The sequence below is a fragment of the Muntiacus reevesi genome, chromosome 20, assembly GCF_963930625.1.
Source record: "Muntiacus reevesi chromosome 20, mMunRee1.1, whole genome shotgun sequence".
Classification (NCBI taxonomy): Eukaryota; Metazoa; Chordata; class Mammalia; order Artiodactyla; family Cervidae; genus Muntiacus; species Muntiacus reevesi.
The window spans coordinates 13,714,580-13,740,040 of NC_089268.1; the positions used below are offsets into that span (position 1 = coordinate 13,714,580).

The 25,461-nt window shown below is 37.8% G+C and overlaps 1 protein-coding gene across 1 annotated transcript in view; it reads left to right on the plus strand.

Annotated features, from left to right (window-relative positions):
• Nucleotides 1-25,461, plus strand: part of ZFAND3 (zinc finger AN1-type containing 3) — a 319,337-nt gene that overhangs the window by 77,637 nt on the left and 216,239 nt on the right. The window contains exon 2 of the mRNA XM_065913308.1: nt 22,471-22,511. Within this exon, the coding sequence (XP_065769380.1) occupies nt 22,471-22,511 (41 nt within the window). The remainder of the gene's footprint in view (nt 1-22,470; nt 22,512-25,461) is intronic.

Here is a 25,461-nt window from a genome sequence, read left to right on the forward strand (position 1 = left end):
ATCAGCCATAGAGTTACACGTATTCCCCATCCCGATCCCCCCTCCCACCTCCCTCTCCACCCGACTCCTCAGGGTCCTCCCAGTGCACCAGGCCCGAGCACTTGACTCATGCATCCCACCTGGGCTGGTGGTCTGTTTCACCATAGATAATATACATGCTGTTCTTTCAAAACATCCCACCCTCATGTTCTCCCCCAGAGTTCAAAAGTCTGTTCTGTACTTCTGTGTCTCTTTTTCTGTTTTGCATATAGGGTTATCCTGATAAAGTTTTAAAACTTAGTTTGTTCATCACAAACATGCTTGCTTTTTAAAAATCGTTTTTCATAAATAAGTTGGAATTTGTGCTCTTTACCTTCCAGCTGCTATTACCAAACAGTAGTCCCTTTGTGAGGTATGTGGTTTTTGTTCTGTGGATAGTCCCAGAGGGGTTTATGAGGAAGTTCTGAAATAAAGGGCTAGGTTAACTAGAAAAAAAAAAAATCCCAACCCCCCCCAAAACAAACCAAAAAACAAACTGCTTGGCCTGCTTGGAAGGGAATAAACAACTCTGGGCTACAGTTTTTGCTTTTCTGGAATGCCAGATTTCAGCTCAGAGCAAATTCTTCAGCAGAGCAATAAACCTTTGAAAATTGCTTTATAATGGAAATGCTGACAGACCATTAACTATGGTGGTGCACATGCACGGCTCTGACACGCGGAAGGTTGTCCCAGGTCGCTCAGTGCAGTAAGCCGTGTTGAGCAGCGTGCATCCTGTGGGTGCATGTGTGGGTGTGTGTGGTTTGTTATGTTTATGCCGTCTAATTATTAATGGAGAAGCTCAAACATCCACCTTTGACATGCAGGAGAAGTACCGTTTTAGAAAGAAAGTGGTTTAGCCTCTGCTCATGCTGATAGCTCATTCTATATTTGCCACACTGGAACAGGCCCAGGGTAAATTTAACATGATGCATTTAATCACCATTCCAATTACAGTGCCACTGAAGCAGATCAATGTTTTCTTACTACCAATTCATTGGAACTTCTAGGTCATAAAGTATCATTACTCGGCATATTGGAAAGTCTCAGCCCAATGGAAATGTGGATTCTGGGATTTTTCCAGTTGCTTTGAAATAGTATCAGAGGCTGCTTGGATGTACATTTTCCCCATGTAGAATGAAAATGGTAATTTAAAGGGATTGATACGACAAAGTGAGAATCCTATAATGCCCCAGGGAAAGATGAAGCAGAATGTTCACATCTAAAAGTAAAATAAGGAAAATGATGAAAAGGGATGGATACTTCCATAACAGTCTGCTTAATGACTGATATCCCTGCTAATAAGTGTTGTGAGAATTTGTCTTGTTCTTGACTGTATTTGTAAGCACCTAGCACAGTACTTGGCATATAATGTGGGTGTCAGTAAATATTTATTAGATTTATTTGTATTTGTTTATTTGAAAGCTACCTGAGGCTAGATTGTCAGGCACCTTGCTAAATGGTGAAAAGGTTAGTAATATATGTATACATATAAATATATAGTACACATGAAGCATATACATATGTGCAGCTAGAATTAATCCATAAAAGATTTCTTAAAGGCATTTTTGGGTACAATTTGATATGTTGAGTACCATGAATTAATGCAAAGATTCAAGTGTATTTGGACAGAATTATGGTGCCTGGGATGGAAGCGTACAGTAGAGAGATCTGATGTCATAGCCAGATCATAAATGTCAGGTGCTCCTGTTCTCTAAAGTCAGTGCTCATTGGACCATGCCTGCCTGTTTGCTTTATTCTGTTTGACTAAAAAAAAATTTTCCCCCCATTTGTTTGTGGCAGTTCTGAAACTTGGCTTTCTGCCTGGGTGGGCTTTTACAAAAACCTAAGGATGCTAAGGTATTAGCCCAAAGATTTTGATCCACTGGGTCTGGGGTAGAGACTGGGAATATATGTTATAAAGAAATTTCCTTTCCTTGTATGGTTATACAGCTGACCTCCCACACCACTTGATGGTGAACTTCAAAATGAGCGGTGACAGTTATCGGGGACCATTGAGTTCTCTGGAAACAGTAACCAGCACAGTAATTAAAGTCTTGGTTCTGTTCTGGTGGAAGGATGCTAGCCTGTGTCATACTGAAGATGGTTTAGGATTAGTGTTGACTTTCTGTCTGTATATTTTTCCAGAAAGCTACCATCAGGACAGTTTGGGGAAGGATGTGATTTTCTTTTTTTCCTGTGGCATTAGTCATAGAAATGTATTACCAGAAGGTGCCTTAGAAATCATTTTATTCCCTTCCTTTATCTTTGAGTTAACTTTAAAAATGTTAAAGTTTGAATTCCAGCTTTGTCTATTACTCATTGTTATGTCATCCTCTGAGCCTTCATTTCTTATACATGAAATGGGGGTAATAATATTTCCCTACTTTATAGGGTTTTTAGGATTAAAATGTATAAAAATACCTACTGGCATGTGTCTTGTCTTTAGTAAGTGATCAGCAAATGTTAGATTTTATGGCATACCTGTTCTATGATCTGTCTATATAATTTGCTCAGTCGTGTCTGACTCTTTGCAGCCCTGTGGACTGTAGCCTGCCAGGCTCCTCTGTCCATGGGATTTCCCAGACAAGATAACAAGTGGGTTGCCATTTCCTCCTCCAGGGAATCTTCCTGACCCAAAGACTGAACCTGTGTCTCCTGCATTGGCCGGCAGATTCTTTACCGTCTCGTCTGAACCACCAGGGAAGCCCTATGTGATCTATGGTATACAGAAAGGCCAAAAGAAGTAGAAAAATTGATAGTTGAAATTCAAAAATATGCTGTATACCCATAAACACAGTTATTAAAAAATGTAAAATAATTGTAAAATATACATAACACAAACTTCATCTTCTTAACTATTTAAAAGTGTACAATTTAGTGGCATTTGTCATCATTACTTTTTATTTCCAGAATGTTTTCATCATCATCTCAAAAGGAAACCTGCACCCATTAAGGGGTCACTCTCTATTTCCCCCTCTTCCCAGCCATTGGGAACCATTAATATGCTTTCTACCTCTGTGCATTTGCCTATTTTATATAATTTCATATGAATTTGGAATCATACAATTTGTGGCACTTTGTCTCTACTTCTCTCACTTTGTATGTTTTTAAAACTAATCTGTATTCTAGCATGTATCTTCATTTCTTTTTATAGCTGAATAATAGTCTGTTGTGTGGTTGTATACCATAATTTGTGTATGCATTCATCAACTGATGGACATTTGAGTTCTGAACCTTTTAGTTGTTGTGACTACTGCTGACACAAACGTACACGTGCAAGGTTTTGTTTGAACACTTTTTCACAGTTATTTCTGGTATCTGCTTATGAGTAGAATTCCTGGTTCATGTGGTAATTCCATATTTTAATTAAGGAACCACCAGCTTGTTTTCCTCAGTGGCTGTACCATCTTACATCTTACTAGCAGTGCTTGAGGATGAGGGTTTCAGTTTTTCCACACCCTGGTCAAAACTTTTTAAAAATTATAGCCATCCTAATAGATATGAAGTGTGTCCCATTATGATTTTGTCGTCGTTGTTAGACTTTAAAAAAAATTAATTTTAGGTGCTCAACAATGACTTGATTTGTATACATTGCAAAATGATCATCACAAGTCTAGTTAACATCTGTCACCTTACATAGTTGGCAAAAAAAAAAAATGTTTTCTTGTGGTGAGAACTTTTAAAGATCTACTCAGTTGGCAGCTTTGAAATATGTGATGTATTATTGTTAACTATAGTTGCCATGCTATTCATTACATCCTCATGACTTGTATATATCTAGAAGTTTTTACCTTTTGCCCCTTTCATTTATTTGTCCCTCACCTCTGGCAACCACTCTTCTGTTCTCTGTGTCTATGAGCTCAAGTTTTTGGTTTTTAAAAATTCCACATGTAAGTGAGATCATATAGTATGTATCTTTTTTTTTTTTTTTTGACTGACTTCACTTAGTATACCCTGAAGGTCCATCTATATTGTTGCAAATGGCATGGTTTCATTCTTTTTTTATGGCTGAGTAATATATCCCATTTTGTGTGTTTGTGTGTATGTGTCTCACATCGTTTTTTATTCATTCATCTATTGATAGATACTTAGGTTGTTTCCGTATCTTGACTTTTGTAAATAGCTGCAGTGAACATGGGAATGCATTTATCTTTTTGAATTAACCTTTCTGTTTTCTTCAGATAAATACTTCAGAAATGAAATTGCTGGATCCTATGGTAGGTCAGCTTTTTAATTTTATGAGGAAACTCCACACTTAAATTATCCGTAGTGGTTGCAACCAATTTATATTTCCGCCAACACTATACAAGGGTTCCTGTTTCTCCACATCCTCACAAACACTTGTTTGTTGTCTCTGTGATAAAAGCCATTCTAGCAAGGATAAAGTAGTGACTCATTGTGGTTTTGATTTGCATTTCCTTGATGCTTAGTGATGTGGAGCATTTTTTCCGTGTACTCGTTTTCATCTGTATGTGTTCCTTGGATAAATGTTTATTCAGATCTTTTGCCTATTTTAAAATCGGGTTTTTATTAAAATAATAAGTTATATGAATGAGCTGTTTGTATAACCCACTTGTTTATTCTTCCTTTTGTTATGTTTGATGTCAGACTGCAGAAAATCATTGCCAAGATCTATATTCCTGCCTATGTTTTCTTCTAGGGATTTTAAGGTTTCAGGACTTAAATGTGCAAGTCTTTTATAATATATCCACTTTGCCCGCTTGGTTGAGAATTTTCATCATTGGTGGCTGCTGAATTTTGTCAAGTGCTTTTTCTGTCTCTGCTAAAATTATCATATGATTTTTCTCCTTCATTTTGTTAAAACTGTGTATCATGTTGATTTGCAGATCTTAAACCATCCTTGCATTACAGAGTAAATCCCAGTTGGTCATGGTGTATGATCCTTTTAATGTATTGTTGAATTTGGTTTGCTGGTATTGAGCATTTTTGCATCTGTGTTCATTAGGGAAGTTGGCCTGTAGTTCTGTTTTATTGTGGTGTCCTTGTTTGCTTTGGTATTAGAGTAATGCTGGCTTTGAAAATGAGTTAGGAGGCATTCCCTCTTCTTAATATTTTTTTGTTAAGGGTCTGAGGAGGATTGGTATTTGGTAGGATCACCAGTGAAGCTATTTAGTCCTGTACTTTTGTTTGTTGGGAGGGTTTTGATTACTGAGTCAACTTCATTTCTAGTAATTAGTGTATTCATGTCTTCTGTTTCTCCTGATTTAGTCTTGATAGGTTGTATGTTTCTTGGAATTTATCCATTTGTTTTAGGTGGTCAAATTTGTTGGTATCACTGTTTTGGTTTCCATTTTGCTAACCAGTAAGTGAAATCAAGCGTCTTTTCAGTGTGATTATTGGTATTTGTTTATCTTCTGTGGAGAAATGTCTCTTTTTTTATTCCTCTCCCCTCTGTTTTTGGCTATGCTCTGCGGTTTGTAGGATTCTAGTTGCCTGACCATGGTTTGAATCTGGTCCCTTGGCAGTGAAAGTACAGCTTCCCAACCACTGGACCACCAGGAAATTCCCTCCTTTGCCTGTATTGTAATTGGTTCGTTTGTCTTTTTGTTGTTGAAGCCAGAATCTTTTGATTATAAAATTGACTTATATACTATCATTTGGTTGGGGACCTTATTTGGAAATAGAACAATAAGTGGTTGTAGTTCTTTTAAACATTTTATTGAATGTTTTATTTTTATCTATTTTTAATAGAAATGTAACTAGTTTTAATTACATAGCTTAGCTTGATGTCTTGCTCTATGCCTCCAGTCTACACTAGCAGGTAACTGGATTTATTCATCTCCACATTGTTAATTGTTTTACCTTGATTTTTTTTTTTTGATTATAGATTGTTTCTTTCTCAACTTTTTTTGTTAATATAATAATAAAATAATAAAAATCAGGTATAATTTACCAGCATGAAATTCAGCCATTGTACAGTTTGATGATTTTTAGTAAATTTACAGTGTTCTACCATCATTACCACAGTACAATTTTAGAACATTTCCATCCCCCTGAACAGTTTCCTTAGGATTATTGGTGGTAAATTTCTTTGCTGACTTCCAGGCACCTGATTGGTTTTGTGTTTTTGTAGATGTACCTTTTCTTATATTTCACATAAATGGCATCATAATATATAGGACACTAGCTTTTTTCCACTGAGATGACAGTTTTCAAGGTTCATCCATGTTGTAGCATCCATAGTGTGTTCCTTCTTCTTATTGAGTAGTAGCCCATTCTGTGTTTAATGCCACGTTTTGTTTATCCCTTCATTCACTGATGGGCATTTGGCTTGGTTTTAGTTTTTGGCTGTCACGAATAGCAAAGATTCATGTACAAGTCTTTGTGTAGACATCCTTCTTCAGCTGTTTATTTTGAAAAATTTCAACCCCACAGAAAGGTTGAAATAAGTGGTATACTGAATGTCTATATACTCTTCACCTATTCAGGAATTTTTAATATTCGTTATCATCTTTACCTCTTTCTATAAATATACTTTTCAAACCATTTGCAGATATCATGACAGTTTGCCTCTTAAATATTTCAAATGAATCTTACAGGAATGAGGGCGCACATTCTCATACATAACCACACTGTCATTTTTAGACTGAAAAAAATTAGTAAGAATTTTGTAATATCAGCTATTTTATATGCATGTTAAAATTTTCCCAGTTGTTCCAGAAATGTCCTTTAGAGCTTATGTAACCCCTCCTTTTTTCTTTTTCCCCCTAATCTAGGATCCAAAAATGATTTTCTAGATGTTTTGGTAGTTGTTTCTCTTAGTCTCTTTTTAATCTAGAATAGTTCCTCTTTCTGGCTTTGCTTTTCATGTCAGTGAGATTTAGAAGAACATAGACCAGTTATCCCACCTTTTAATTTTTTCTCATTGCTTTCTCAAGATTTAAACCCATTTTTGGCAAGGATACCTAGTAGGTGAAGTTGTGTACTTTTTTATACAACCAGTGATTAAATTAAAAAAGTGAGTTAAAGTAGAGAATCATAAAAACACCTAATAAAATCTAAAATAAAAGTGTACATTGCATCAAGAAAATCAGTGTCAGGCTGTCTCCTTACTTGTGTAGCTAAATTTAAATTTGGTCACTTGGTTAAGGTATTGACAGTTGGGATTCTAAAGGCATGACTTTTTGTATTTAGTGAGTTACTGGTGGGATGAAACTTTGAAATGATGTTCAGAGTTCTTCAGCTTTCAAGATGATGTTCAACTTGTTTTTTAATAACCTTTTACCTAGTGGTTTCAGCACCCATTGCTTAAAGTAATTATTACATTGATGGGGGGGGGTGGCTATTGCATAGAATGCTTTAAGAAAATACTTTCATTAGCTGTATCATGGAAAAAGATTTTGCTTTTGCCTTCCTTAGATTTCTGTGCTTGGATAAACATATTCCAGATGTCTGCTTGACTTGTGATATTGTTTGTACTTAGAGTTTCAAAGAGCTGTTTTCTGTGTTAGTATCTAAGGTATGGAGGTGAATTTATAAACATAAAAGTTGTTTTTGATATTTAATTGCAGCTTAATACTCAGTAGTATAGTAGAGAAATTAATGAAATCGAGAAAACAGATCTAAATATTTATGAATATTCAGATTTCATTTATCATTCATGTCTTTCTTTCTCCGTTTCTTTAAGATTTTTGTAGTTCTGTCTTTTATATTCCTGAAACTCCTTGTGTTATGGCACTGATTAAGTATAGGTAAGATCTCAGAATGTTACATGTGATCCTGTGAATATTTTTCTTTTCCTGGGGAAAGAAAATGTGATATGTTGATAATATCAGTAATTAATATGAAGCCGTTTACTCTGTCATTGTGTTTTGTGACTGGCTTGCTCCACAACATGGAAAATGTGTACCAGAAATCCCTTATTTTAATAAAATTGATGAGTAAGTGGAGATGTTTTAAAGCCCAGGATTCTGGAAGAAGCTTAGATGTGTTTCTTCAATTTAAAATGTGTGTGTGTGTGTGGGTGGTAGGCTTCAGATACTTTGCATATCAGTCAACTAATTGTGAGTCGTACACATTTTCTTGTGTCTGCTACACAAATAATAAATACGCTATCTGTGATAGCTTGGCTTATTGCTTCTGGAACTGACCTCCTGGGCTGAAACACTCACTCTGCGTCTTATAGCATGTGAACCTAGGCAGGTTTTTCAACTTCTCTGCGCCTCAGTTTTCTCATGTGAAAAATGCCAATGATAAAAGCAATGTATTAATAATTGTAAAATATATGCTAGCATAAAATGGTTAAGTCATTTAATCTTGCTGGTGACTGGCACATGAATGCCTAAATAAATATTTGCTAGTTAATTAACATCCAGTCTTGGTGTTATTAATGGGGTGAGAATCTAAAGACATTGTGAAGCAGTTTAAAAGTACCTTTTAGATTTGTATGATTTGTTCCTTAGTCTTTGAGTTGTCTTGCTAATGCCTAATCTGGCAGCATCCTTTCTTTCTTTCTTTTTAAAATAGCAATCTGTCTTTTAATCAGTTTAAAGTATTCAACATAGATTTATAGAAGTAATGATTTCTTGTTGCACTTACTCATTTAGGTAGTAACTAAATAATGTGATCACAGCAGCAAGTCAAATAGGTGTAATAATAAGACGTAAACAGATTTGGGGAAATAATAACTGGTTCTTCATTAACATTCAGCTCAAATGATAGGAGTGAAAATAAGCCTTTATATTGGAAAATAACTCCTCTGGCTGAGAGAGCGTTTGGCAACTGACATTGGGCATATTTGTCTGTCTTATGGATGGTCTTGGCTTCCCTGATAGCTCAGTTGGTAAAGAATCCACTTGCAATGCAGGAGACCTTGGTTTGATTCCTGGGTTGGGAAGATCCACTGGAGAAGGGATAGGCTGCCCACTCTAGTATTCTTGGACTTCCCTAGTGGCTCAGCTGATAAAGAATTTGCCTGCAGTGTGGGAGACCTGGGCTCGATCCCTGGGTTGGGAAGATCCCCTCGAGAAGGGAAAGGCTACCCACTCCGGTATTCTGGCCTGGAGCATTCCATAGACTACAGTTCATGGGGTCGCAAAGAGTTGGACACGACTGAGTGAAAATGGTGCTGCTGCAGACTCACCATTGTAGGGCATCTACGATAGGCTCTCTGTTACCTGTTTTCTGCCAGGTTACAGCCTTTCATCTTGGTTTTCTTGTGATGGTTTAGGTAGCGTATATTTGTGAGAGGTGGCAGAGTTGTCTGGCCAGGGAGACAGACTGACTCATGATTACAAAGTTCTTCTTGAACAGTTCAGCCCTGCCCCAGCACAGGTCCTCAGCACTGGTAGGAGCTGTGTACTCTTAAGTTGAATTCTGTCAGGTCCATCCTGTGCTCCATATATTTCCAGCAGAGTCTTAGATGGAGGTGCACAATGTGCTCATTAAATTTGTGAATGGCATCAAGTTGGCTGGGATAGGTCATTCAATAGACAACTGGATTAAAATTCAGAATATCTGGTATTTTTGAAAAGTTGATGAATATGCATAATATGGCATTTAACAGGATTAAGACAATTTTCTTAAGGAAAGTAAACAGCTGTGGAAATACAGTATGGAAGTAGAATTGGGTTTATACCAGTGGTAGCACAGAACAGTCCCAAGGTGATAAGAAAACCAGTTAATAAATCCGAGTCAATGATGCCTTTGCATTTAAAACCATTGATGACAAGTTATGTAATTGGAATGGCGCTTAAAGAAATCACAGATTCTTTTCTTCACCATATTTAGTATTTGACTGTCACAGTGCATTAAAGAAAGATCTTAGGGAAAATGTTTCAGAGTGAGAAAACTGAAAAATTAGGAAATAGTCCCTATCAGGTATTTAGCTTAGAAATAGTGGAGAGTTTAGTAATTCTCTTATTAAATTACATTGTTGTTGCTATTATTTAGTTGCTAAGTCATGTCCGACTCTTTTTGACCCCATGGACTGTAGCCCGTCAGGCTGCTGCGTCCATGGGATTCTCCAGGCAAGAAACACTGGAGTGGGTTCCCATTTCCTCCTCTGGGGATTTTCCCAACCCAAGGATCAAATTCTAGTCTCCTGCATTGCAGGCTGAATCTTTACCAAGGAACCAGCACTAGATTATATATGATTGTATTATTGTGTGATCATAGATTCATACAGTGGCAGTAACCAGTTTCACTGTTTTTTTTTTTGTTGTTGTTGTGTTGGGTCTTAGTTGCAGCCCTGGGAACGTCTGTTGTCTTATACAGATCTTTCCGTGCGGCACGGGGACTTTCTAGTTGTGGCCTGTGGGCTTAGTTGCTCTGAGTCATGTGGTATCTTAGTTCCCCAAAGCAGGGATTGAACTCATGTCCCTTGCATTGCAAGCTGGATTCCTAACCACTGGACCACCGGGAAAGTACCCCCATTTTATTTTAATGGACGAGAAAACACAAACCTGAGGTCGTACATTCAAGACAGGCCCTTTTCTCTCAGTCACTTCTCTTAGCACTTTACCTCTTTGGCAGCCTGTGTTTTCACCCTGATGACGAGATTATTAAGGCATTTACAATGGTAGGAAGGTTATGAAGTAAGGCATTAGATATTAATGATAATGAGGTTTGGGCTGCAGTGAAATATGACACAAACAGTAGCAATGAAATCTCTTGTGGTTATAGAACAGGGATACTTTAAGTCTTACTGAGGCTGAGGCAGAAAAGATATACTCCTGAGTTTCCTTCTAGCTCTTTCTCTTTTTCTCCTGGAAATTATGACTGCTCAGGGTGATTAAGTGGAGAATTTTCTTTTGCAGAATTTAGGCAGTCTTTGTAGTGAATGACTAAAATTGCCAAGAAATGGAAATTTTGAACTTTGAACTTTATTCCTTTTCCATAAGCATCGGGTTCAGAATGAGAGCTGTTTCTTTTGCTATCACCTTTCATCCATTTCTCATCTAGATTCATGGTTGGTGGGATCCCAACCTTTTCATCTACCCCCCCTTCCCCACCCTGCCCCGAGAATATCTTGGCAGACTGATGTAATTTATGAAATGTTTAGAATTTGAACAAGTGAAGTACAAAAGACATTTATTTTTTAATGTCAGTGACATTAACTGGGTATTAATTTTTTTGTGTTTGTGTTTTGCTGAATATTGCTTTCCCTTCCTCCATATTTAGTAGATATTCTTGTTGGTACATGAGTTTTAAAGGAATGACATGAACCAAAATGTTTCATCTTGTAGATATCATTTCACCTGGATGCTTTCCAGGGTTAGAGGCACCTTAGGTTTTTTTTCTTAACCACACAGCTACTGGTGCCAGCTTGTTTAACCTTGAGGCTTGAACCCTGGTAGCTGTCATCTCCCACGTTTATGACTCATTTTCTGACAAAGAAAGATCTAATAATGATGTGTTAGGTTTACTTTTCATCTTTTAGTAAAATTACCCTACGTTTGATCTGATTTTCCATAAATATGGATAAGTGAATACTCTGTTTAAAAGCCTAAATTATCTTAATAATAAGAGTAGATAAACGCATACTTCATCAGGATGAAACAGAAGTGTTTGTTACTTGGGTAGAACAGGTGCATATATAATTCTTTAATAGCTTTTATGTAATGGTGGTTGCAAAGATGATAGAAAATGCAAGGGTCGGTTTTTTTTTTTCTAGAGGAATTAGTTCTTTAGTAAATTTCCAACCCATTACAGAAGTTTGATAGCCAGTTAATTGTTTTAATCACTGTTCAGGTGAAGACACTGATTTCTGTAAGTGTAGTGTCTCCTAATCCTCAACTATTTGCAGCAGCAGCATGGCTAGCCAGGAGAAAAAGAAGGGCAAGGGACATTGTTCTCTCTCTTAAATTGTCTGTTTTCAGTAATTCTCAGGTATTGTTTTCTATAGCAAATGGTTGGGAAATCTTTGTATTGTTTTCCGAGCAACACAATGAATTCCTTTTGTAATGAACCAGTTGTTTCATCACTAAATTGTATCCAACTCTTTGCAACCCCATGGACTGTAGTCTGCCAGGCTCCTCTGTCCAAGGGATTTCCCAGGCAAGAATACTGGAGTGGGTTGCCATTTCCTTCTCCAGGGGATCTTCTTGACCCAGGGATTGAACCTGTGTCTCCTGCATTGGCAGGTGGATTCTATACCACTGAACCACCTTGAAAGCCCCAGTGAACCAGCAGTAGTAACTAATGTAGTGTAGAATTAAAAAAATTATCTTTTAACCAGTAATACTTTATTGAACTATAATTTATATGTAGTAAAACTCGGTCTTATATGTATAATATAATGACTTTTGACCAGTGTATACACTTACATAGTCACCACCCAGATCAAGATACAGAACATTTGCATCACTCCAGAAAGTATGCTCCATTGGTGTACAATTGTAAAAAAAACTTAAATGGATTGGAATTACTTCAGAGAAATGTTTAATAATCAACTCCTATGCAATTTCTTTAGGTAAGTGTATGACAGTGAACTTAGTTTTGTTTTACACCCTGCTATTTTCTTTACTGCACAAGTGAATTATGCACAGCATTAGTTTTATTCTAATACAGAGTTTGAATTTCCTAAAATAATACATATATTTGCAAATGAAGAGATCCAGATATAAGACATTCCTCTATATTCTTAATAAGAAAAATAAGTGCTTTGATCACCATAAATACTGGCATTTTTAGGAGCACAGATAAAATAATTAAAATATTAACTAATTAATATTAAAATTAATTTCACATATATAGTTTAAAAATCTTTTAACTTTTTCAAAAAATTTAGATTTACACGTAGCTGTAAAAAATAAAATAGTGATCTCATATATTCCTCTCTGTTTATACCAGTAACTGTACCTGCATATTTAAAATAGGTTATACTATCAAATTATAGGTATTTGAATATACTCCTAACACACATTTAAAATACTACTTTTCCACACTCATGAAACATGAATGCTCCACATCTTCACAGCGATGAATGTCTTTAATATTTATTCACTGAAAACACATTTAAGGTTAATTGGCCACAGTTTCCCACTTATTTACTTCCTTACAAGTTGTTTGAGGTTGAGCATTAAAAAAAAACTGTAAATGTTGCTCTCTGGAAGTTGCATCTGAAGCCGCAAGAATTCATCCATATAACATTAGGAGAATTGCCATCATTTTGGTGTTATTTGTGATCTTCCTAACTTTCCAAGGTTTTTTTTTTTTTATTGCATTACATTCTAAATGATTTTCAGAGGCCTTTTTCAGTGGTAGCTACCTCTTGTAATCATCACCTCACAATCCAGAATTAAGTATTTACTCTGTGTTTAAAACTATGTTTTACTTTGGAAACTTGTTTGGTGCAGTAACTTTGACAAAGCATCCAGCATAGTGTTGTGTGACATTTTTCCAGACTTCAGTGCTTATACTCAGAGATGAGAACTTCACTGACTTGCCCTTTTCACAGACTCTTGACTGGATGGCTGTTGCTGGGAGTTTGGTTCCATTGGCAGGGTCTTCCTGTTCTGAAATCCCAAATGCCATTCCTCTGGGCATGACTGTATGCCTAGAGTTTTCACTTCCAGGTTTTGGGGAAGCTTTTTCTCTTTTTCCCCTTTCTACCCTGTTTGTATTTAATTTAAAATTATTGGTGCTTACCTCAAAAGTAAGGATTTAATTTTTAAGCAATTCCTGTTCCTTGAAAGATAATTTTAGGGGAGAAAACCTTTCTGTTTGTATGGGCATATGTGGTAAGACATCTATAGCCACTGTATACAGTGCATGTTAGAATCGGTAGTGTCATTAAGTTTCTCTTGTGTGGAAAATTTATCTGGCATTTTTTTTCAGTTCATTGTTTTGTTTTCCTCCTGCATGTGTACATGGGTTTGTTGTTGTTGTTCAGTTGCTAAGTCATGTCTGACTCTGTGACCCATGGACTACAGTGCTCTAGGCTTCCCTGTCTTTCATCATCTTCTGGAGTTTGTTTAAACTCGGGTTCGTTGAGTCGATGATGCCATCCAACCATCTTATCCTCTGTTGCCCTCTTCTCCTCCTGCCCTCAGTCTTTCCCAGCAGCAGGTGGCCAAAGTATTGGAGCTTCAGCATCAGTCCTTCCAATGAATAGTTAGAGTTGATTTCATTTAGAATTGACTTGTTTGATTTCCTTGCTGTCTGAGGGACTGTCCAGAGTGTTCTCCCGCACCACAATTCAAAACCGTCAATTCTGCAGCACTCAGCTTATGTCCCGCTCTCACATTCATGCATGACTACTGGAAAAACCATAACTTTGACTATATGGACCTTTGTCGGCAAGGTGATGTGTCTGCTTTCAAATACGCCATCTAAGTTTGTCATGGCCTTCCTTCCAAGGAGTAAGCAGCTTTTAATTTTGTGGCTGCAGTCACAAGGGATTTATTTATTTATTTATTTATTTATTTATTTTTCAGTGGGTTTTGTCATACATTGATATGAATCAGCCATAGAGTTACACGTATTCCCCATCCCGGTCCCCCATCCCACAAGGGATTTATTTACATGTTTTTACTAGTTTATTGATAACCATGCCTCATCTTGTTTTACCTTTTAGTAATGTGTACAGGGTTACAGATGATAATGTTACTTACTTTACATCTGTATATCTTTTTAATGTAGGGGCTTCAAATACAGAAAACAGAGGCAGGCCTATGCTATGTCCATCTTGTCCTTGAATCTGGGTATAAAATATTAAGACATGGTTCATTACAACACTCTACCTGAAATCTAAATTATTGGATTGAAATTGGCTTTTAAAGTTGTCATTTAGTTGCTCAGTTCAGCCCAACTCTTTGTGACCCCAGGGACTGTAACCAGGCTCCTCTGTCCATGGCATTTCCCAGGCAAGAATACTGGAGTGTGGGTTGCCATTTCCTTCTCCAGGTAGCATGATCGATATTGCTACATTCTAGAAACTAATCCCACTTATTAACAACTAAATTTTTTCCTTTGTAATACTCCCTTGAAAACTTTGCAGACTGTCTGAATGATATTTAGAGTGATGTATAACAATTCAGACAGGCTGGATGCACTGTTGAAAGCCTGGTTTGTCATCCTGCTAGGATGTCATCTGTTTGAACTGACCTTTTTCTTGTTTGCCTGGGGTGAGCAGAGAGTAAGTATAGCTTTAGTAGAGCTGTTGGCTGCTTTCTAGCTTTTGTAGGAAATTAAGACTTTTCTGGCTGTAAGTATACGAGGCGGCATGCAGATTGTTACTAGTCTTTAATCATCTACTCTTACTTCCGAGGCGACTGGAATGATTTTTAGAGTGGAGAAGGCATTGTGGTTTGTTTTTTCTGTCTTTGCACGTATACACACCTCCTTGCCCAGCTCTCCTCCCTTCTCTGTCTTCTTCCTTTGGATTGTTAAAGGAGATTGAATTAGAAAATGTGACTAGTTGGTTTTTGCAGATTGGTTTTCTTCATTAAGAAAGGGATTCCTTTGTATTCTAGAGTTTTTACAAATGTTATGATCCATGCCTAACCTAGGGACATAGAGAGATGTTAGGCTGGAACAGCTTGGCATATTTATGTGCTGATACTTTTGTTTTTCCTTTTGACTTGTCTTTATTTTTATTGTGCCTCAGTTTCTTCCTCATTGATACAGCGACAGGGTTATTTTTTATTTCCACATTTGTGTTAAAATATTTTGAGGGGGACCTGGCATGTGTGTGTTTTTCTGCTTGGTGAGAGAGAGTGTTGTATGAATGTCAAGAAAATAGCATTGCAAATAAAATGTTTTTAGAATTCTCAGTTATTACGAATGTTCTGCTAATTCCTTGAGACAGATTAGCTAGAAGTTTAATTTATTTTTCATTAAAAAATTAATATCCTTCAAATTTAGGTTTTTTTATTTCAAAAGAAAACACATGATTAAAGCTAGATAACCATTTCTCTCATCCAAAGATTTCAGATTAATTACTTAATGTTGGTAAGAGTACATGGGAAAAAATGTACTTTCAGATGCTTTTGATGAGAGTATAAATTGGTAGAACTTATCTGGGAAATAATTTGGCAGTATTTACCAAATCATCCTTTTTCATCTCAGTAATTGTCCTTCTTAGAGTCAGTTTTAAAGAAAGTTATTCAGCCAAAGACTTGTGATGGAAGATTTATGTCTAAAAATGCTCATTATAGCAACATTTATAATAGAAATCTAGGAAAAAGATTAAATATTCAACAATAAGAGAGTGACTAAATTATCCTATTAGTATATAATGAACTATTACAGAGCAGCAAGAATGTTTTTGAAGAATGGAAATAAAAAATGAAATTTGCATGTTTTATTATATATTTTTGGTGAATTATTTGATATATGCAAGATAAAATATGCAGTGTGTATATGTTATAAAAGCATATGTGTGAGCATACCACACAACTTTACCAATACTGTTAAATATAATAAGTTCTTATTACATATATCTATCCATAAAGATAAGGAATTATTTTAGAATGTTACTCTGATGTTTGGGGTAAGGATTATCAGTGGTCTTCAGCATTTTGCTTAAATGCTTCTCTTCTCTTTCTAAATTTGTACAAGAGATATGTATTTTCAAAACCAGAAATATCACTAAACAGTATTTATTGAAAGAAGAAAACAGTTTAAGTTGGATTCTTTGCAACTTCATCTCATGGGAAGAAAACTTTTAGAAGTGTCTGCCACCTGTTACCTCATGAGTGACAGATCATGCCGGGTACACAGGGTGGCATTAGCTATCATTTATAGGTATTACAATGTGGCAGGACCCCTGATCGATGACAGGCTGACAGCTGTAGGAATTGTGGACGCCCTATCTTCTAGGAGGTGTTTGAATGACTTTTACAAAATATAGTTAAATTTTTTCTTAGATTTTTTTTTTTATGGTTCGTACCTTCAAGAGAGGATTCATTTTTTTCCACTTAACAAGTATTTATTGGATGCCTATTAAGTACCAAACAGGAGTGCCCAAGAGGGTCTTTGCTCTTATGACACTTATATTCTGGTGTTGAAGGATAGTCAGTACACAACAGGCCAGTGATGAGGTATCAAAGAATGATGTGTTGTGAAGAAAACAGGAAGATGACTAATTTAAATTGGGTGGTCAGTTGAAACCTACTGAGGAGGTTCGAAGCAGGACCTGAGTGAAGAAGACAGACGCAGTCTTACAGTGATTAAGGGTAGAGGGAACAGCATGCGCAGGAGCCCCTCACTGATTTCTAGGAACAGATAAAAAGGTGAGTGTGATGGAAGTGTGGTCGGTGAGAGCAGCGAAATGTGAGGAAGGAAGCGGAGAGGCAGGCGGAGACAGGTCATGAGGGGCTAAGGCTTTGGTAATAAGTCTGAATTTTACACTAAATGCAATGGGAAATTATTGGATGGGATTAAGAAAGAAAATAGCACAACTTAACTTTTAAATAAAAGATTACTTTGGCTACTGTGTAGAAAATTTGTCAAGGGTGACGCATGGGACTGGGGAGACCAGTGGACAGTCACTTAGAGTGGCCAGGTGAGAGAGCATGGCGGCCAGGGTGGAAACGCTGGCGAAGGAGAGAAGAAGGCGATTTGAGTCTGCTTGGGAAGAGAGCCGGTGGGCCTTGCTCAGTATTGTGTAGGAGAGACTGCAGACAAGAGGGAAGTCAGAGTTGACGTTTTGGGTTTTTGACTTGAGCAACTGGGCAGAAGATGTTGCCATTTATAAAGGTTGACAAAAAGGGTCAGGCAAATTTAGGGAGAATGTTGAATGTTCTAGTTTGAAATGTTGTGTCTGAGCTACATGTAAAGATGTCACATAAGCAGTTGGATGTATGAGTTTGGAGCGAGGTGAAGAGGTTTGGGACGGATGTATACATTTGTGAGTCCTTAGTGATTAGCATTTAAAGCCATGGGGTTATGTGAGATGACCAAGTTGGAAGTAGAACTGAGTCCCGGGACCTCCACACAAAGGCCTTGAGAGCGGAGGAGGAGCCGGTGAAGGTGGCTGAGAGGCAGCTGGTATGTGGGAGGGAAATGAGGCGGGGCAGTGGGTAGATCAGATCTGGGACCTGAGTGTTAAGAAGGCAAAAGTAGAGTTTCGAGAAGGATTGATCTGGTTGAATGATGCTGAGAGAGAAGGGAGTAAGGTGAGATCAGGGTGATAACCCTGTGCATCAGTTTTCTGGGATTGCTCTAACAAATTACCACAAATCTGATGGCTTGAAACAATAGAAATATGTTCTGCTAAGTTTCTGGAGCCTAGTAAGCCCCAAATCTGGCAGAATTGCCTTCCTTTTGGGCAGCTTTAGGGAAAAACCCATTCCTTGCCTCTTTCCACTTCCAGTGGCTGCTCCAGCATCCCTAACTTTGTGACCACATTCCTCCGGTCTCTGCCTCCACCTTCACTTTGCCTTCTCCTCACTGTGTCTTTCCAAACTTTCTTTGCCTCTCACAAAAGCATTTCTTTTTTTTTTTCCCCCCCACAAAAGCATGTCTAATCCATTCATTCAGGGCCTACCACGATAATACAGAGTAAGCTCAAAATCTTTAGCTTAATTTTTTGTGCAAAGACCTTTCCCCAATAAAATGAATTCCATGGATTACAAATTTCAGGGATTAAGATTGGACATCTTCAGATTTGGTTTTAGAAACATGGTAGCTGTTGGATGTCTCAGGAAGAGCAGTTTCTTTGGAGCAGTGGAGACAAGAATCAGATTGGTACAAACATAATTTGGCCCTTTCTGTTGATCAGTGCCAGCTGCAGATGTTTTGGTTTTCAGTGCATCTCATCAATTTGCTGAGCATACTTCTCAGATGTAATGGTTTCACCGAGATTCGGTGCAAGTTTGGCTTTGGGAAGTGCTTTGAAGCTTCTTTTTGGTTCAGCCACTGAGTTGGTTATTGCTGGTTGTCACATAGAATTCACTTTTCGTTGCATACCAATCCAATCAAGAAATGGTTCGTTGTTGTTGCATAAAAAAAGAGAAGAGGTCACTTCAAAACGACGATGTTTTTTGATTTTCGTTCAGTTCACAAGGCACCCACTTACTGAGTTTTTTCATCTTTCCAATTTGCTTCAAATGCTGAATGACTGTAGAATGGTCAACATTGAGTTCCTTGACAACGTCTCATGTCATTGTAAGAGGATTAACTTTGATGATGGCTCTCAGTTGGTTGTTGTCAACTTCTGATGGCTGGCGACTATACTCTTCATCTTCAAGATTCTTATCTCCTTTGCAAAACTTCTTGAACCACCACTGCACTGTACATTCATTAGCAGTTCTTGGGCCAAATACGTTGTTGATGTTATGGGTTGTCTCCACTGACCCATTTTGACCTCAGGAAAATCGCTTGAATTTGCTTTTTGTCTAACATCATTTCTAAACTCCAACTAATGTTATTAGCAAAGAAAAATCAAGTGAGAAATGTGCATTAAAATGATGTATGACATAACCACGCTTGTTTAAGAATGTGCTCCAGTATCAAATGGCAAATTTCAACCATGCAAAAACTGCAGTTACCTTTGAACTGCCCAGTATCTCTCTCTCATACTTGCTGCCACAGAGAGTACTTGAAGTAGTCTGTCCAAGACTGTGCAGGATGATCACACTATGTTTTTTGTTAGTTGTCTGTGTGTGAGTAGCTTCAAGTTTGATGTGTCAAACATGAAAAAGGAGCAAGGGTCTCAGAAGTCTTTGCCAATTTTTTCAAGTTCATTATTGCTGACATATGGGATCCAAGTTGTTATTACCAGTAGCTATTAATTCTATAGCCAAAATCTGGGTTCTTTCAGATTTTAGACTTCTCTGTTTTGATTAATAATACCAATATCTGTGTTATTTGTTTTGTAGCCTGATTGATAACTGTGTTGCTGAAAAGTTCCTACTCAGAAAGTAGAGTGGATATAATATATGGATATAGTGGGTATATATGCATCAACCATCTGAAGAGAGAGAAAGGCAAGGGGGAAAAATGCTCCATTGCCATTTTTTCTTACCAGCTTGTGAAACACAGGTTTCACGTGCTAACCCTTGGTTCTGTGCTGCGCTCAGGTCTTCGCTCAGGCTCTCCGTGATTCCTGCTGGATCCTGGGGAGCAGCAGAGGATAAACAGTTACCTCTGGCTCTCTGGCAGCGCAGGGGCGGGAGACGGTGACCGCATCAGGAGAAGACCTTCCTCCTGGAGATCGTTCTGGCGACAAAGAAATTCCTTCATGCTCAGTTCCTCCTTGGGTTGCAACCGAAATGACTGGCAGCCTTGGGTTGCTTTCCTGTGTATCTTATGTGTATTTGGAGAGGAGGGCAGGAGTTGTGCTCCCTCCAGATGAAAAGCTTTACTTTTTCCCTGTGCTGCCTGATTACCATAGATGAAATCTTCAGTTGTGGGACCATTCTCCCAAGCCCCCAGAGTGTGTTCCCTCTCAGCTTCTGTACTGAGGCAGGGGCCCTAGTTCAGCATGATGAAAAGAACACAGGCTTTGGAATTAGACCAGGTTCATCTCCTTAAGAGTGCTGTAACCTAGGAAAGTTATATAGCCTCTTGGAGCCTCAGTTTGTTCTTTGGTAAAATGAGGTTAAAGGAATTTGGTATTATGCTTACCACGTGGTGGGCATGTAATAAATGTTAGATGTCACTGTTAACTCATCTCTGTCCATTTTTAAAATTTTTATTCATTTTATTGATACTGAAAACTTTCTTACCACCTTTGATGTCTTTATATTAGTCCATGGGGTTGCAGAGAGTTGGACACAACTGAGTGCCTAACACCTGTCTACACAGCATCTCTTTTGGGATAGAGAACTCTCGTGACCTCTTCCTGCCTCCTTTCACGACCCGTCTCCTCATTTTATCACCCTGTGACAGTTACTGACAGTTAGATCTTGGATCTCAGTACATTAGAAGACAATCATAGTCGTCAGGGAATGCTTCCTGAGGGAGGCTCTCATTAATGGTAAAGTTTACTGAGGAGGGCAAAAGATTGTTGCCGTACTCCATCTGTACCAGTGGCTCTGGGTAGAGACTCAGATATTGGAATCAGGCTGTAGATAGGTCAGTTTACTCAACCAAGAGTATTCTAGAAGGTTTTTGTAGTTCGTATGGCCTTTGGAGTTAGCTCAGACCCTAGGTCAGATGCTTCCTCTGCAGTCAGTTCCCCAGCAATGTGACCATGGGCTCACCTGTTAAATAGGGATGAGACTGTATGTCCTTGATTTCTAAGACCACTCAGTTTAGTAACTCCTTGGAGGACATGGTGGAAACATTTCCTTTTTTTTTTTTTTAATTATTTTTATTTATTTATTTATTAAAAAAATTTTTTTTATTAGTTGGAGGCTAATTACTTCACAACATTTCAGTGGGTTTTGTCATACATTGACATGAATCAGCCATAGAGTTACACGTATTCCCCATCCCGATCCCCCCTCCCACCTCCCTCGCCACCCGACTCCTCTGGGTCCTCCCAGTGCACCAGGCCCGAGCACTTGTCTCATGCATCGCACCTGGGCTGGTGATCTGTTTCACCATAGATAATATACATGCTATTCTTTCAAAACATCCCACCCCCACCTTCTCGCACAGAGTTCGAAAGTCTGTTCTGTACTTCTGTGTCTCTTTTTCTGTTTTGCATATAGGGTTATCGTTACCATCTTTCTAAATTCCATATGTATGTGTTAGTATGCTGTAATGTTCTTTATCTTTCTGGCTTACTTCACTCTGTATGAAATATTTCCTCTTTAAATTACTTATCACTTGTAGCCAGTTCTGTGATGTTTCCTGGTTGTAGAAATGTTAATATGACTTTTTAAAAAAGTGTGTTTTAGAAACAAAGCAATGTGGTGATACTCAGTCTCGGGATGTTGGGAAGATTAATAAGATAGTGTATGTGAAGTGCCCACCCCAGTTTAGTATTCAGCGAGTTGTAGTTATTATTAACAGATGAAAGGGCATGAAAAATAATTTGATTGGGAACATCTGTAAAAAGAATTTTAAATGACAAGGTAATAATGTGACCAGGATTTGAAATTGGACTCGAATGAGGGGAAAGAAGACAAAAAGTTCAAGTAATATTATAGAGGAAATCGAGTGTGTAAATCAGGAGGAAGTTTTACCACTTTATGGATAAAATTTTCCCTTTATTGATGAGTTTGTTGGATATGTTCCTTTATTAACAGAGGGAATGTGGCAATCGTGGGATAAATTCATTCTTTTGTTATATTTTGGGCCTTTTACAGTCTTCCTGAACTTGCCACCACATAAGCTGCTAGTCACAAAAAATAATGTATTGGCTAACTCATACATAACAAACATGTGCTTTATATTGTTATGTTACTTTTGTCCTGTTTTTGTTTTGTTTTGGGGGAGGGGTGGCTGGCTGGCTAGGGATTTCTCATTAGTTTATTAGTTTAGTTCGTTGGCCAGGAAGATCTTGACCTAGATTTCAAACATCTTTATGTTTTGGTTAGAGTGATAATTGAAGTTTTAGCTCTTCTTTCTTTTCTTTCTTTTTTTTTGCCCCAGGTCCAGCAAGACTATGAACCTCTGTTCCAAATGCTTTGCTGGTAAGTGCAGAAAAAGGGTTTTCAACTTACTTTTATTTTTCTTCTTTCGATTGTTTTTAAGACCGTCTAAATTATTTTAAGACTGTCTTCTTTTGGGTTTATGCATGGGTTTATGCATGGGTTTTTATTTTCTTTGGTTGTGTGTGAAAGCAGTTTCTCTTCACCAGGTTGCTTTATATATTTGTTTAGAACTGTTGAAACAGTCTTCTCTGAGTGAAATGAAATCTTATGTGTACTTGTATCAAACAAACTTTCCTCAGTTTATGGTTGTTGGACTATAGTGGAATTGTAAACACTCATGTTATAGAAGGGTTTTATATATATATACACACATATATATATTCATCTTTGATGTTGACTTGAATGATTAATGGTGAAGGTTGCTTTTATCAATGAGAATACAAGAGAAAGAATATTTTCGTGTTGGAGTCAGAAAGAGAATAATGCTGAATTGGCTCTTCTAATTCAGACCTTCATTGAAATCACTTTGGGTAAGTCACTTAACCTTTTTGGGCATTAGATTGATCATTTGTAACATGAAGGGCTTAGGCTTGATGTTTTCCAAGGGCCGTTTCCACCCTGTAAATGCTGATTGATTGACTCCTTCATGAAGTTAATGGGCTTCCCTCATAGCTCAGTTGATGAAGAATCTGTCTGCAATGCAGAAGACCCTGGTTTGATTCCTGGGTTGGGAAGATCCACTGGAGAAGGGATAGGGTACCCACTCCACTATTCTTGGGCTTCCCTGGTGGCTCAGCTGGTAAAGAATCCATCCGCAGTGCTGGAGACCTGGGTTTGATCCCTGGGTTGGGAAGATCCCCTGGAGAAGGGAACAGCTACCAACTCCAGTATTCTGGCCTGGAGAATTCCATGGACTAGTCAGTCCTTGGGGTCTCAAAGAGTCGGACGTGACTGAGTGACTTTCACAAAGTTAAAACTTTAAGATTTTTTGTTTGTTTTTTAAGAACTTCACATCTAATGATCTTATGTAAGTCTTTATTAATTGGGATATGTTTACCGTTCATTATTACCTTTTAAAATTATTTTGTCAAAGACGAACCAGCACACAAGTTAGGGTGAGGACAGATTTTGCTCAGTAACACACTGCTATAGTAGGGAAGAGGGGACTTGTCTAGAGGGAACTGGGCGTTTTAAAGGGAGAATGAGGGAGTAGGGGAGGGATTGATAGCTTGTCTCAGGATGATCAGGGGAGTAGAAAAATCACAAAGGGCTGGTTGTTGTAAATGATGATTAGCCTGGCTGTGTCTGTTAGTTGACAGTTATTGAAGTTAGGAGTTTATCCTCCTATGGAGACTGAGAGATTGAAGCCCCGTTCTTCCCAGTGATTACAGTTAGAGAAATGGCTTTCATGTCCTTGAGAAGGACACTACTGAGTGAGTGAGTTGTAGGAGATACACATACATCTCATGGGGGATGAAGGAAGGATTCACATTTTAAACCATTTTAAGTAAATGCTGTAGGATAGGGTAGTCAGGGGCCTGTGGTCAGCTTTTGACTAGAACAGATCTTAAATTCTTTTGGCAGCTTTGAGCTTTCGCAGAGAGGCACTTTAAATGGACTAGGACCATCCTCAGGATGGGTCCTTGAGCTTAAAAACTGTATTAGTGGTTATTTAAATCTGTTAGCATAGGGGGATAAGAGTATATGAAATCATTTGTGTTGAGACTCTAGTTTTTATAGGCCAAGGTTGAGGCATGGTTGAGGAGAGGACAGACTCTGGCTGGAATTTGGTTGAGGAGAGAATCTTTGTCAATATTCATCTTCTATTCACTGTGCTATTGGACAAAGAAATAATCATAGTGTGATCTTTAGACCTTTATGCCTAAACTAGGATGGAGTTGGGAAGGTAGGGAAAGTTGGCAGTTTGTTTCTGTTAAAAGTCTGGAATTTCTCAAATTCTTTAGATTTTTAAAAGGAAAAGGTACTGGTAAGTGGTTTTTATTCAGCTTTTAACAGAATCTCTGCCATGTTAAGCAAATGTGTTCTGCTTTTCTTGATCTGCTTGTCTGCAATAACAGATATGAAGAAGTGCTTTCTCACTGGTGAGAGGTTATGGCTCAGATGGTAAAGAATTTGCCTGCGATGCAGGAGACCCAGATTCAGTCCTTGGGTTGGGAAGATCCTCTGCAGAAGGGAATGGCTAGCCACTCCAGTATTCTTGGACCTGAGGAATTACATGGCCAGGAGCCTGGCCAGCTACAATCCATGGGGTTACAGAGTCAGATATGACTGAGAGACTTAGCACTTTCATGTTTGCATTTGTAGTAAAGATGAAATAACAGTGAGAGAAAATGTATATTGTGTGTCTTTCTCCATGTAAAACTAGTTCCCCCATATAATTCAGTGAAGTGTAGCTGGGAGGAAAAGTCAGGTACCTTAAGTCAGGTGGTTCACATCCAGTACTCAAAGAACTGTCTCATGTCCCTAAATAAATATAAAATTTAAAAATTTTCAATGAAGGTAGTTCAGCCATCTTTCTTTGGTTTGTTACAGTTTTATTTTCTATGGTTATCGTTATTTTTTGAATCTCTGGTGGTCTGTGTCCATTTACTCTTTATAAAGCTCTGTTATTTTTGCTTTTAAAAATATTGAGAATGTTTTCAAGTGTGTAATGAAAATATTCTCTCCTTTCTTCTTTATCTCTGCCCCTCCGTTCCTGATTTCCCCAACCTCAGTTGAAAGGAATGACTCATAAACAACATCTTGCTTGCTGAAGCAGCATTTGGTGTTCTTTTTGAAATTCAAAAGAAAAAAGATTATTGAACTTTAAAGATACAGTGGTGGATTCTGTTAGTGCATGAAGATAAAGTATAGAAATGCATTATTGCAGCAGAGGCATGAGATGTGCAAGACAACATGAAGATTACTTTGTCCAAAAGCCACTGTGATTTTAAATAGTCTTTTAAAGTGTATCTTAAAGTGTACAATA